General features: G+C 43.9%; 1 protein-coding gene across 4 annotated transcripts in view; it reads right to left on the reverse strand.

Moving 5' to 3' along the window:
* The window catches only part of pak5 (p21 protein (Cdc42/Rac)-activated kinase 5), a 151,594-nt gene that overhangs the window by 21,023 nt on the left and 114,935 nt on the right, over positions 1–15,636 (reverse strand). For all 4 annotated transcript variants that reach the window (XM_039738556.1, XM_039738555.1, XM_039738557.1 and 1 more), the window contains 2 exons: positions 12,384–12,878; positions 9,378–9,511 (listed from right to left, as the gene is read on the reverse strand). In XM_039738556.1, coding sequence (XP_039594490.1) covers positions 9,378–9,511; positions 12,384–12,878 — 629 coding nt within the window. The remainder of the gene's footprint in view (positions 1–9,377; positions 9,512–12,383; positions 12,879–15,636) is intronic.

Here is a 15,636-nt window from a genome sequence, read left to right on the forward strand (position 1 = left end):
TGTAGCCCTGTGTGGCAGATGCCTGGGGCGGCCCGGCCGGGAAGCCTTGGAGGACCAGAAAAGGGCGTACTCCCACCTCAGACCACGTGGGGGCGACCACCCTGGTTGCTATGGGGACAACGGGTACAGAGCTTTGAAGTTTGACCCTGTAGGGGCCCGTGGTCACCGCCAGGGGGCGCCCCGATGCCTTGGGAGCCCTGGACCTCGGCACTTCCGCCACACCTGGAAGTGCTGGGGGGAAGACGTGTAGGGGACACCCGGAGTGCTTCAGGGTATGCAGCCGGCACTTCCACCACACTGGGGAGTGCATCTGGGTGCATATAAAAGGGGCCGCCTCCCTTCAGACAATAAGGAGGACGAGGTCTGGGAGGAGATCAAGAGGCGGCCTGAAGAAAAAGTGAAGGCATTGTGTGTGTTTGCCAGGACTTTGGGGACTTTTGGGGACTTGGGATCATTATTGTAAATATGGACTATGTAAATAAACGTGTGTGGGGTGATTTAGACGTGTTTGCCTGGCTGTGTCTGAGCCACGTTCCACATCCCGCTACAATGTGACTTACCTCATTTGGAATTATGGGCTGCAATTATGAATTTCAGAAAAAACACATCTTTTTGCTTTTCAAATTTCTGTAAAAAGAATTGGTTGTGCATTTGAATGTGTCTTTAACCTGCCAGCTAGCAGGGTAGCTTACAGTTATGGTGACAGCAACATTGTCATTTTTTTATTTTAAACTTTGCAGCTCCATGAACTGTCAGTCAGTCAGTATCCAACCCTAACAGGGGGTCACGGGGGGTCTACTGGAGCCAATCCCAGCCAACACAGTGCCGCAGGGCAGGAACAAATCCCGGGCAGTGAGCCAGCCCACCGCAGGGTACACACACACACACACACACACACACCAAGCACACTTTAGAATCCTTAGTTAATTTAGAATTTCATTTAATTTAGAATCTCCAATGCACCTAACCTGCGTGTCTTTGGACTGTGGGAGCAAACCGGCGCAGACACGGGGAGGACATGCAGACTCCACAGAGAGAGGACCCGGGAAACGAACTCGGGTCTCCTAACTGCGAGGCAGCAGCGCTACCACTGCACCACCGTGCTGCCCTCCATAAACTGTAATCATGCAAATTTCTGTTTATCAATCAATCAAAATCTTTATTGTCATTGTTGCAATGAGACATTGTACAACGGAATTTAGGTGCAATTTTCCATTGCAAAAATAAAATAAACCCAAAACACAATTACTCAAATTAAAACTAAAATTTTCCATTCATATATACGTCATATTAGCCAATGACATGGAGCTGTATTGTAAACATGAGAGTGTATTGTATTGTAAACATGAAGGTGCGCTCGGTCAGATTGACCACTAAGCAGCATTCAGCCTGGTGATGGCTGAAGGATAGAAACTGTTTCTCAGTCTACTTTGTCTTTATGGATCTGAAACGTTTAACTTACTAGGTGAATATCATGAAACAATTCAATGACATTGAGCTATAATGATTATCTCTAACATTTTCCCATGATTCCTCTCTGCCCTAATGATAATGTATGCAAATGGGGGCGGAGTGGTGGATCCTACTCCGCTGGGCCCTTAAGCAAGACCGTTAACCTTCAGTTGCTCCAGGGGTGCTGCACAATGGCTGATCCTGCACTCTGACACCAAGAGATATGCGAAAACGAACAAATTCCTAATATGAGAAAATGTATAAGACAAAATAAAGAATAAAAAAAAAAAAAATAATGTAATATTGTTATCCAATGAATGCTTGGAGAACATTGTTTAGAGGGGCAGGCATTGGAGCGAATGTGAAGAACATAATCTTCAGGTCAGTGATGGTGCTGCCGAGTATTCATACGTTTTAACGTGAGCCCACTTGAGAGATGCTGATGATTTGAGTGAACTCCATCTTGAGCGGCGCATTGAAAGTCTACATTTGTAGTCCTGTTTAATTTGACTCTGCAACGTCTGTGTCTCCTATTCCTACACGAGTTTGAGGATTCTTTCTGTTATTATTGCTGGCTCTGACTTGTCCAGGGTCGTTTCCTGCATTGTACCCAATAAGGCCACGACAACACTGAGGCCCCCCAATGACCCAACAGAAAGAACCTGAATTCAGACGATGTTCCAATATTTTCTTTAGCTTTAATATTTCTCACAGATATTAGCAAGGCCTGCAGTACTTCAGAGGGCGTACTCTACGAGGAAAATACAGTAATTACTATTTCACTATTTGCCATTTTGAAAGATACACAAGACAAATCACAGTAATTAAGCGGGCTGACTAACTGTACTTGGGGGGGGACGGGACGAAGGCAGCAGCTTAAAATAAAATTTTTAACGACAAGCTTTGCTGACGGCTAATCATTCATGCCTGCTCGGTTATCTCAATGAACGTGGAGGGACTTGACTTTGGACAAATGAGAATACACAGCAAAAAGTAGGGGGCGCACTACAGCCAACACCCTGCCAGTGAGGTCAGGCCAGTCAAATGCTGTTTTTAGGAACTCTAAATAATACGTGGCGTGAATGACGACAGGGATAGACTGGGGTGAAGCCCATTCCCTGTCCTAGCTAGGAGGCTGGCATGACACGTTGCAATGGACAGACTGGCATCCTGGTGGAGAGGGACCGATGCCTGGCAGGCCAGAACAATGGAAGGACCATATTAGGACTGTTTGCTCCCCAGATATACTAGGTGGCAGCTCCCCTGGACTGATGCACCAATGCACAAACATTGCAGGGCATACTGGGATCTGTAGTCCGGTTGAGCCGCCCTGCTGGGTTCCATGGGTGCCACCATGGGGAGCTACAGGGGAGGACCAACTTTACTTTGGGAGGTCTCCGCTTGACCCGGAAGTGGTTCATTCCAAGAACTGTCTTGGCACCTTACCTCATTCGGGGAGTCAGAATCGGGAGAGGAGGACGACGACGACACTCACCTGGGGAGGACTGGAGGAAGGAGAAGGGAAATAACTGTATTATGTTTATTGGAGGAAAACTGTACAAAGGTACTGGTGGTTAATTAAATAAGCCCATCTGAACCCAGGACCTGTGTGTGGTCATTTACGTCTGTTGTTTGGGGCTCCAAGACGCTTGTTCTGTGTCTCATTATTGTTTGGTTTCTCTTTAAGGAAGAAGAAACAACTAAGGGGTCTGTGTCATGTCAATTAAAATGAAGGAAAAACAAGTTCATCAGCAGCAAACAACAGCTCACTAATTAAGAAGATAGAAAGAAAACCTGCAGCCACTGCGGCCCACCTGGACCGGTGTTTGACACCCCTGATGTAGAGGAATGTGATTTTATTCGATTTCATATTCTTTAAATTTTTACCCTTCTTACACCCTGAGTGGCCCAGTACCGGGACGAGGGTCATTTAAAAATCGTTTACCATATCATACAGGTGAACTGTGCCACACACCGACACAGATGTGTGACCAACGGGTGTCACCTTCACACTCCAAGTAACTGCAGGGTGTTGTTATGTGTTAGCCATTATGGATGAAGTGAGAAGTCGAGCAAAGTGACACCTTTTATTGGCTAACTGAAAAGATCACAATATGAAGAAGGGGCCTGAGTCACCTCGAAAGCTCGCCTATTGTTAGCCAATAAAAGGTGTCATTGGGCTCCCCTTCTCATTTCACTCCAAGTAATCAAATTGTCACAATATTTATGGTTGACGTTTAATCTGATATGAAATCTTACGTGTGGGCGGCACGGTGGCGCAGTGGTAGCGCTGCCTGCTGCCTCGCAGTTAGGAGACCCGTCTGGGTTCGCTTCCCGGGTCCTCCCTGCATGGAGTTTGCATGTTCTCCCCGTGTCTGCGTGGGTTTCCTCCCACAGTCCAAAGACATACCGGTTAGGTGGTTTGGCAATTCTAATTTGGCCCGTTTGTGTGTGTCCTGCGGTGGGTTGGCACCCTGTCCAGGATTGGTTCCTGCCTTGTGCCCCGTGTTGGCTGGGATTGGCTCCAGCAGACCCCCGTGACCCTGTGTTCAGATTTAGCGGGTTGGAAAATGGATGGATGGATGGAAATCTTACGTGTGGCGTTTCATAAATTGTCACAAAAAGTATTTGAAAAAATTGTTGTAATTATTCTGTGTAAGGAATACCCAAGCGTTGTGCATCAATCAAAAAGTCCCGACCAATAGATTTCAACCAAAGTGATGAACCCTCCCACCGACTGAGCCAACACGAGCGACAGGCTGAAAACCGCAAACAGCGTTACACCATTCTTCTGTTGTCAGTCATTAGCACTAAAACATAAGTAACATGGTAGTTATAATCTGTTAGTAACCCTCGCCTATTCTGTTTCTCTTCTCTGTACTCAAATGTGGCATTGGTGCCACGGCCCACCTGCCAAGTTGTTTTGCCTGCCTAAGGTAAAGTCATCCCTGATGGAGGATCACAGGAATCGTGGGAAAGAGGGGTCCTGTCATTGGATTAGTGCTATTTCAGCTGTGGAATGGCCAAATGGGGGAGGCAGCTTGATGGATGAGGTCTCCAAATCATATTATGGGATATCATCTACTGTTAAATTCTGCTCTGTACTTCTAAAATTTCAATTTTTCTGCTGAATTGAGGATTTGTTCTGTTCTCTGTATTGTATTGTATTGACCCCCTTCTTTTTGACACCCACTGCACGTCCAGCCTACCTGGAAAGGGGTCTCTCTTTGAACTGCCTTTCCCAAAGTTTCTTCCATTTTTTTCCCTTTTTTTGGGGAGTTTTTCCTTGTCTTTTTAGAGAGTCAAGGCTGGGGGGCTGTCGATTTACATGCTTCCGTTAGGTCAGATTATCTCGGGGCATAACGTGAGCCACCACAGCTATGCTGATGACACACAACTGTATTTATCAATAGCACCTGATGACCCCGACTCTGTTGTTTCACTAACACAATGTCTTACTTGTGTTTCTAATTGGATGAATAGTAATTTTCTCAAGCTAAATAAAGAGAAAACAGAATTTTTAGTGATTGGCAATAATGGATACAATGAGATTATTTGAAATAAACTTGATGCATTAGGATTAAAAGTCAAGACGGAGGTAAAGAACTTATGGGTAACTATTGACTCTGACCTAAATTTTAAATCGCATATTAATCAGATCACTAGGACAGCATTTTATCACTTAAGAAACATAAGTAAAGTTAGACTCTTATATCACTGAAAGATGCTGAGAAATTAGTTCACGCGTTTGTTTTCAGTCGACTACATTACTGTAACGCACTCCTCTCAGGACCACCCGAAAAAGACATAAAGGAACTAGGAAAAGAAAATCCGAACACAGTTTTGATGTCACTACACTGGTCACCTGTGTCATTCAGAATTGACTTTAAAATACAGCTGATGGTTTATAAAGCCTTAAATAATCTCGCCCCATCTTATATATCGATATGTCTGACACGTTATATTCCAAATCGTAACCTTAGATCTTCAAATGAGGGTCTGCTTAGAATTCCAAGAGCAAAACTTAAAAGAAGTGGTGAGGCGGGCGGCCTTCTGCTGTTAGGCACCTCAAATCTGGAGTAGCCTGCCAATAGGAATTTGCCAGGCTGGTACGGTGGAGCACTTTAAATAACTTCTGAAAACATATTACTGTAACATGGCCTTCTCATAACTTCATTTTAATTGAATCCTGATACTTTGTATATTCAATTCATTATAATAACTATTCATGGTGACTCTAAAATCCGTACTGACTCTCTCTGCTGTTTCTTTTCCCGGTTTTCTGTGGTGACGACCTGCACCACCACCACCTGATCAAAGCACCGTGATGTCCCTCCATTGATGGATTAAAGGCCAGACATCCACGTGACCGTCATCATCAAATCCTTCCATGAGAACCCTGAATACAATGAGGACTGTCCATTTATGTTAGCTAGAATGCCCAGAGGGAGCTGGGTGGTCTCATGGCCTCGGACCCCCTGCAGATTTGATTTTTTCTCTCCAGCCTTCTGGAGCTTGTTTTTTTCTGTCCTCCCTGGACAAAGGAACTTACACTTATTCTATGTTAATTAGTGTTGTCTTATTTTAATTCTTACTTTGTCTTTTTTCTCTTTTCTTCATCATGTAAAGCACTTTGAGCTCCATTATTTGTATGAAAATGTGCTATAGAAATAAATGTTGTTGTCCGAGGCAGGGCCTGTTAAAGCCCATTGCGGTACTTCTTGTGTGATTTTGGGCTATACAAAAATAAATTGTATTGTATTCTGAATTGTTTCCTGTGCTCTCGCGTATAACTTCACAAAACAACAGCTAAAATCAACAAGTGACACATCAGTACTTACAGAAGATTCTCCTGATCAAAACAAGTCCAAGCACAGTATTGTACAATGCATCAATCATGATGCATCCTCCAAATTAATAATAATAATAATAATAAATTACATCTATATAGCGCTTTTTTTAGTACTCAAAGCGCTATCCACACAGGGAGGAACCAGGAAGCGAACCCACAATACTTCCACAGTCTCCTTACTGCAAAGCAGCAGCACTACCACGGTGGCACCTGTGAGGATTATTTATATTAGCTATTAAATTAGCGGAGTCGCGAGGTACCACCTCACATTTCCGGGTCATTAGCTCTGACTCAAAGGTCACACACTTGGAGACCTCATACCATTGGACGGCAGCGACTGTGACGTCTCCATCCATATATGGACGTGATGTGGTACAGCTGAGGAAATGCATAATGAAAAATTACGTCATTTGAAGCAGGAGCGAACAAGGAGCGAACAACGTACATAGCGTCATGTAAACGTGTAGGTGGGGTAAAGGCAGTGGCGTAGCTCGAGTTCAACTCAATTTGCCGCCCTCCAACATATCTGAATATGTTAACCCATTTAAATAGAAACTTAAAATGACGTATAGAGAAAGATTAAGATGAATTGTGCATAGATTTATTCATATATAGAGAAACAGCTATAATTTTTCACATATAATTATTAATAAGCATCAACTAGACAAGGATATAGTATAAACGCACTGATAAGCCGTGTTCTAATTATTAGTTTAATATAATTGCGCTGCAAAAACCAGAATCAGTGTTAGTATACAAGTGATAGGTGGGGATGTTTACTGCGCAGAGCAAGAACGTATTCGGACCGATAACGAAACGAAATTATGAATTGCAAATTAGTTGTTTACCTTCCTAGAAATGATTATCATTTTTGTTATTGCGTCATAAATTTCAACTGCTGTGTCTGATGCCGTCACAGAAGGACAGTCTGAAAATTATTTTCGAAGCATTTGTGGATTCATGAGTGATATTTTTTCAAACCCTGCTGCTTACACACAAATTGTACTGAGCCTTTTGGCCGATCATGCCACCACCCAAAAATGTGCTGCCCAGGGTGGACAGCCCCCTCCGCCCGCCCCTAGTTACGCCACTGAGTAGGGGGGCACTTGAGTGTAAAGAGGGTATTAGGGGACGGGGCTCAGAGTTTTGATATGATTTACAGTTTCATATGCCATAAAATTGTTCTGAAGCTGAATCCTCGTTTGGAGAGGTTTTGGATAAGAGAGGGGAGGGTCCCACGGCGCCAGACGCTGTCACCATTTACTTCTTTGTGTTGTCAACATGAAACTTTAGACAGGTACAGTTGACATGTCTGGGAACACCTCAGAGGTGAAACAACTGCCCTGGCTTTACCTGTACCGGAGATATAACGTAGCAGAAAATAAAAATGTGAAAGTACTACTTATTTATCCTAATTTAGCAGAAGTTTGTAAGTAAAGGAATGTTCAGTTTTGACACAAACACCGATTCTATCACATTTGAAAAGTTAGCTGTCAGGTTTTAGTGAAAAATTGACAGTCCTGCCTTTATTTTTTGAACAGTAAGGCTTTATTTTGGGGTATCCCCCATCAGCCCTCCAGGGTGTAAAGGCTTTTTTAAGGAGGAGTTTAAACAATTTTTATGTTGTTACCGTTGTATGTTTAAAAGTGCAAGTGTTATTTGTACAGCGGCAGGTTAACATTCTCATTTCTGGATCATCTTATATATAAACGTCTACGCGTGGAAGCGTGTGTGTCTGTCTGTCCAGCCCGGATGTGCGAGGCCACAGCATGAAGCTCAAAGAAAGCGACTCTGTTGCCAAAGTGAAACCTCCAAGAAAAGAGAAACTCGCTTAGCCGCGAATACACAAGTGAGGCAAGCAGGTCAGCAAAACGATAATCTCCGAAGAGAGAAAAACTCGCTTAGCCCCTGATAGACAACGGCGGCAAGCAGGTCAACAAAACGAAATTGCTGAGGAACGAGAACCTCGCTTAGCTGCTAATGCACAAGTGAGACGAGCACATTGGGAAAACAAAACCTCTGAGGAGAGAGAAACAAGCTTAGCCACGGATAGACAATGGAGGCGAGTACATCAGCAAAACGATAATTTCTGAGGGGAGAGAAACTCACTTAGCCCTTGATAGACAACGGAAGCAAACATGTTGGCAAAACAAAACCGCCAAGGAAAGAGAACCTCAGTTAGCTGCTAATACACAAGTGAGACGAGCACATTGGCAAAACAAAACCTCCAAAGAGAGAGAAACTCACTTAGCTGCTAATACACAAGCGAGGTGAGCACATCGGCGAAACGAAACCGCGGAGGAACGAGAACCTCGCTAAGCTGCTAATGCACAACCGAAGCGATTGATTGATTTTAGTGCCAGAAGCAATGGTTTATAGGCGCCGAGGCTTTTTACAGCACAGCCTTACAAAACTAGTCTTGTCTAAGCCCATGAAAGAGGAAGTGTTAGTGGAGACAGAAGGCCGTTGTACAAAGAGATGACTTTCCTGCACTCAGAAGAGCAGACGGATACTTTTTCCTGTCTAATCAGATGGAAAAGTCCAGACTTTCAAGAGCTAAATTTATACCATTAGACTTGTCAATTCACAGATCCGCCTATGCGCAGGTTTGTCATCAATAATTAAATGGAAATTATTTTGTGAGTTTTGCAACTTCAAACTGCAGATGACACGTGTAGGCTAGAAAATGTAAAGAAACCCGAAAAGGTCTAGTAAGTCATAAATCCATAATGCTATATTAATATATAGTATTAACCATTTTTATCATTTTCTTGCCCTTTGCTATCAGAATCATTGCCCCAGTTCTCCTCCCGGGTGTTTTACACTGATCTTGAGATCACTTCTGGGGTCAGGGACAATCCTAGTTTTTATGAAGGGTCCCCAATTGTGAAGTTGCCAGCGTATCCAAACTTGTCTGTTTCGCTATTAACAATTACAAACTTCCCCTTCTCTTTCACTCGAGCTCATTTCCAGCTCCATAGGTATCTGTGGGCATGCTCTCACGTTCACAACACATTTGACATGAAGTCATCTTTCATTGTTAACAGTCCAATAACTGACAGGGTGTGCTTACCTGGTGTGAGTTACGATATCTGTCAAAGCACCTCCTTCTAAAAATTCCATTACAACCCATAGCTCGTCTCCAACCAGATAGCTGTTGTACATGTCCACAACGTTCTCATGGTGGTAGTCTCTCATGATCACTACCTGCAAGTGAAAGCACCACAGAACTGAACACAGTGGAGAAAGGAGTGTGAGACCTGAAATGCAACTGAAACCTACATATTCATCAGCAACATGGGGATGCACAAGTTACTTTACATACAAGATAATTGGAACATGTTGGACATTTCATTTCCAAAGTCCAGGCAAGTATTCATTTCTTTGTAGTGCCCTTTTAATAAATGTGTAGATTTCCAGCTCGAGAGACTGAGTGAGGAGTCTGAGTGTCTGGGCTTGCGAGTGTCCTGATAAAAACCAAAGAGCCAGGCCTTTAATGACCTCTTGGGCACAGCCATCAGCAGTGTGTCTGTCTGCGGAGAGAGTGTTGACCTTGTTGAGAGGTTTACTTACCTTGGCAGTGACATTCATGTCTCTGGTGATTCTTCCTGTGAAGTCAGTAGACGGATTGGGACAGCATGGGGGGCCATGAGGTCTCTGGAAAGGGGCGTGTGTGGCACTCCCTGACATCTATGCAAAAGGACGAAAGTCCAAGTCTTTAGAGTCCTGGTGCTTCCTGTTTTGCTATATGGTTGTGAGACATGGATGCTATCCAGTGACCTGAGACGAAGACTGGACTCCTTTGGTACTGTGTCTCTCCGGAAAATCCTTGGGTACTGTTGGTTTGACTTTGTGTCGAATGAGAGGTTGCTCATGGAGTCCTGAATGAGGCACATTACCTGCATTGTGAGGGAGTGTCAGTTACGGCACTACGGCCATGTGGTGCGTTTCCCTGAGGGTGATCCGGCTCGTAAGAGCCTCATTGTTGGGGACCCGAGTGGCTGGACCAGACCAAGGGGTCGCCCACATAACACCTGGCTGCAGCAGATTGAGGGTAATTTCCGGAGGGTAGGACTGAACCGCGTGTCTGCCTGGGGTGGTTGCCAACCGGGATCCCGAGCTCTTTCAACGTGTAATGGGTGCGGCAAAGCACTGTACTAGTGCCTGCTCCCCAACTTGACTTGACTTGTAGATTTCCATTAGATGCAAAAGAATTTTGTGAGTTTGAATATCATCGGATCCATTTTACCTTAATTTAAATCTCATCTAAGGGTCATAACATACAGTAGGACTTCCTGCGATGTCTGACACAGTCATCGTTATGTTAATATCAGATTTACAGACATTTGTCGAGCTGACAACTATCACCGTCTATGAGGTATAATGCACACAGAAGAACGTTAGAAAAAATTGGACAAGAACAAGCCATTCAGACCAACAAAGCTCCCCAAGTGGGGTTTTGCAGGTCCTGAAAGTCCTCCTGTCCACTACACGACTTGATAACTTATGTCTGTTTCAACAAGAACACGAGGACGCAGTGGGAAACCTGTTAAGGGAAAATTTTCCACAAACAGTGGGGAGTTTTTCTTCACAAAGAGAACCGTAGACACTTGGAATAAGCGACCAAGTAGTGTGGTAGACAGTAGGAGTTTAGGGACTTTCAAAACTCGACTTGACGTTATTTTAGAAGAATTAAGTGGATAGGACTGGTGAGATTTGTGGGGCTGAATGGCCTGTTCTCAAACATTAGAATAACTTTAGAACATTTAAACGTTTTTAGGACATGAGGACAACTTTAGAACTCTCAAACATTCCGATACTTATTGTAAAATAACGTCAAGTCGAGTTTTGAAGGTCCGATAAGTTATCAAGTAGTGTGGTAGACAGGAGGACTTTAGGGACTTTCAAAACTCGACTTGATGTTATTTTAGAAGAATTAAGTGGATAGAACTGTCGAAATTTGCTGGGCTGAATGGCCTGTTCTCAAACATTGGAACAACTTTAGAACATTTAAACATTTTTAGGACATTAGGACAACTTTAGAACTCTCAAAAATTAGAATATTAGAGCAAATTTATAACATCTGAACATTAGATTTAGACAAAAACAGGCGATTCACCCCAACAAAGCTCACCAGTACCATTCACTTACTTCTTGTAAAATAACGGCAAGTCGAGTTTTGAAGGTCTGATAAGTTATCAAGTAGTGTGGTAGACAAGAGGACTTTTGGAGCCTTCAAAACTCAATGTCATGTTGTTTTGCAGGAATTTAACAGATAGGACGGGTGAGTTTTGTTGCTGAATGGCTTGTTCTTGTCCGATGTTTTCTAACGTGTGCATTACACCTCTTAGACTGTGACAGTTACATTGTCCTAATATTCTGAACACTCTCTGGAGGTTTATAGTGACGACTCCACTACGACTCCGAAATCCTTCTCACACATAGGTAAAAACAACTGCTTAGGGCCAGGAAACGCCAAAGGATGGAAAAATCTTTTTGCACCAAACAAAATCCTAGTCAGGAGGCTGGCCAGCACTCAAAAAACAAAACCATAGAGCAAAAAATACAAAGCCAGGACATTGTAGCCAAAATAGTGACCTACCACTTGCTCCTACTGTGCCATGTTAACAAAGAAGGAGATGGGAAATAAAGAATACAGTTCTTCAAAATAAATCAAAATGATGTGAACACCTTCAAAACGGAATCTGCACAGTCCAAACCCATAAAGTAACTCAAAATAAATTTACGAACTGTAAAAATCACTACAAAAGCTTCTAAGAAACACAATAGGGGAACAGGACAAATGTATTTTCAGGCAACAAATGAGCCAACTGGCCCAGTTCGTAACAAAACACTGAAAAGCAGATTCAGTACAAGACATCCCTGGAGTTTTCTAATCAAACAGGGCACAAACGAGGTGAGGTGACATTCCTGCCTACTACACCATCGTGGCAACCTTTCTTAACTCAGTTATCATTCTTTCTTTACTCTTTGGTACCGAGGTATATAATAAAGATTTATAAACTTGATAGAAGAATAAAGGGTGAAATTCAAGAAATGACTACAAAGAAGGGCACACCTCGTTAAAAAGCAGTTCTCTCCTTTGCTGCTTCCGGAGGTCCATTTTCTTCACCGCAACTTGCTTTCCCGTGTGCTTTTCGCTGGCGATACATACGATGCCGGTGGAGCCTTCTCCGATCTTGATGAAGTTGTCGAGATACTCTCGAGGGTCCCCAGGATTAACTACCAGCTGAAGGGCTGCCCTGAACTGTTCGTGAGATACCCGGGAGGGCTGCTGATCTGAAGAAGAACCCCAGCTGGGTGGAGGATACGAACCAGGCGGAATGTACGGGGAGGAGGGCTGGGAATATGCTCCGTGGCCGCTATACTGTGGACTGGGCTGGGCAGAGGAAGCGTGATACGGAGAAGGCTTATGATAAGTCGAGGGATGGTGATAACTGCTTGGGTAGCCAGTCTTGGTCTGAGTCTGAGGTAGTTTCGTTGGGCCCCTTGGGTAGGTCTCTGCTCCAGGCAACTGCGGGCTTATGTCCCTCTGTGCTCTCTCGTAATCTGTCTGAAACATAAGACAAAAAGAGGCATGTCAGTCCGTGAATTCGTTATGCACATACGGTACGCTACGTACCCCTCTCTCCCTCCAGACTCTCAATCGCTCGCACTGCACTTCACAACGCATCGCTCTACATAGCTGCGTCCCTGCTGCGCCGTACCACACAGCACATGGAAGTGACCGGGGGGGGAGTTGGGGGGAACGTAGAGTTCTCCTCCCGCGGAGTCCCAAACGCGCCTCACTTCGCTCCACATCACTCTTTTTGGCACGTCACAAATTTCTCATTAAGTTCCTGTTGTGTGGTGGGAACGCAACATGGGATAAGGGCCTGGGGCCCACATCGTACGGGACCTCATTGGGTCTTGAAAACAAAGTTCCAGCGGTGAGATCACACCTAATAAATCTTAAAGACTTCCGAGGGGGTGAACGCTCTTTATATAGGCACTGGGGGTCAGAATTTGAGTTCAGAGACGCAACTGGGAGGTTCTTGTGTAAAATGGTACTGGCATAAAAAAGGAAGGGGAGATCAAATATTCATCCATTACGCTTGTTTAATCAGCGAAATAATAAAAGCCTGTTTGTGTGTGTGTTTAATATCCTATATCATAACTGTACAAATGCTAAACGTAATTAAAATAATTGAATACTGCCATTCCGTCTCTACAGTGACACTGAGCAATAAAAACGGCCTTGTTTCTGGGAGTCATCCAGATTTTGATAGATTATAAAAAGTGAAATCGAGTCGCGGTACAAAATTAAATTACTTCTGCCACACCTCCATAACACAAATTCCTTGTGACAGAACATGCAGAGTCTCCTAAATAGCCGATGATCAGGCTCGAGGAGTCCCCAAGGAGGACTGCAGGCTTAGCTCCTCGGTGTTTGAGGGCTGTAAATAAATTACTGCCATGGATTCCTTTAATCAATCAATTTCACTAGTGGTGCTTGGGGATGGACAGGGCATAAACTCCACACTGCTATCAATTGTGAGCACTGGCACTGGCTGTCAGCCAGCAGTCCCCTGATCCATGTTAGTTAAATGCACATTAATCTGAATTTGGCAGTGTAATCAAGAATCCAACTGAGCTGTGAAATTGAATTCTGCAGTGGAACATCATTTGGCCATTTTATGCTAAGACGGCAAAAAAAAAAAAAAAGGGGGCTGCAACATCAATTTGTCACTATAATCTGCAGTAGAACACATTGTGTCGCCGAGTCCTCCGCTGTCGACAATGCCTGAGAGCTCCAATCCATAAAGGGGCTTTCTTTCTAGAGAATAAGAAAGGCACGATTGTGTGAGAACAGATTTTTGGTGTGTTGGCTTCCATAAAGAAGGGCTTAAAATCAGCCAGTAAGCCCGTGAGAAAGGTGCTGATGTGCCTCACCAGCAAACACTCGCCTATCATAAGCTAAAGAAAGATGTTTATTATTAATAGATCATCATCCTCCTGAACACGCTGTCTCCATTACAGAGTTCATCCTGGCAGTACTGGGGCTTCAAAAGAACAGGCTCTGGTCCAAGAAAGTGCAGTCCATTCCACATAGATGTGCCAGGCAAACTAACGTGCCAGCCTTTAGCAGGTTGGTAATAACAGAAGTGTGAAGAGAAACCCCAGGACATGAAAATGTCACACAAAGAGAAAGGACACCACAGAGTCGGAGTGTCTGGTGATGTGAGGGAGCAGATAATCAGGACATCCCTCCCACCGAGCTGCACAGATTACCTCCTCCATGCACTTTCAAACCCACATCATACATTTAAGGATTGTCAGCCGAGAGTGAGGCAAGGACCAAACGCCAGGTGAGGTGCCAGTCCAATGCAAGGGGACAGTCACCCATGTCTATTCCCACAGGGCTAGTGTAGAGTTGCCAATACAATGAGGAAAAAAAAAAAACCAAACACACAGACCCCCACCAAAAATCCTGGACTGGACTGACATGGAGAGAACATGCAGACTCAACACAGGCAGCACTTTAGTCAAGATCTGAGCCGAGCAGCACTAAATATCACACCACTATGTCTTCTTGCTATTATATTATATTATATTATATTATATTATATTATATTATATTATATTATATTATATTATATTATATTCTTTGTGTACTGCTGCCTTCCAACAAGGAGGTCGGTGTTCATGTCCCAAGATCTCCCTGTGTGTAATTTGAATGCTCTCTTCATGTATGTGTGGGTTTCCTCCCTACTCCTTAGTGTGAGGCATGAGAGTTACAGCTTTTCCACTATGCTGCCCATTATATTATATTATATTATATTATATTATATTATATTATATTATATTATATTATATTATATTATATTATATTATATTATATTATATATATTATATTATAGGCGACGGTGGCGCAGTGGTAGCACTGCTGCCTCGCAGTTAGGAGACCGGGTTCGCTTCCGGGTCCTCCCTGCGTGGAGTTTGCATGTTCTCCCGTGTCTGCGTGGGTTTCCTCCGGTGCTCGGTTTCCTCCCACAATCCAAAGACATGCAGGTTAGGTGGATTGGCGATTCTAAATTGGCCCTAGTGTGTGCTTGGTGTGTGGGTGTGTTTGTGTGTGTCCTGCGGTGGGTTGGCACCCTGCCCAGGATTGGTTCCTGCCTTGTGCCCTGTGTTGGCTGGGATTGGCTCCAGCAGACCCCCGTGGCCCTATTCGGATTCAGCGGGTTGGATAATGGATGGCTGGATATATTATAATATTTTATTTTATATTATGTAATATTATCTATATATATATAAGGGCACGCATGACA

The sequence above is a fragment of the Polypterus senegalus genome, chromosome 16 (assembly GCF_016835505.1).
Source record: "Polypterus senegalus isolate Bchr_013 chromosome 16, ASM1683550v1, whole genome shotgun sequence".
Lineage (NCBI taxonomy): Eukaryota > Metazoa > Chordata > Cladistia > Polypteriformes > Polypteridae > Polypterus > Polypterus senegalus.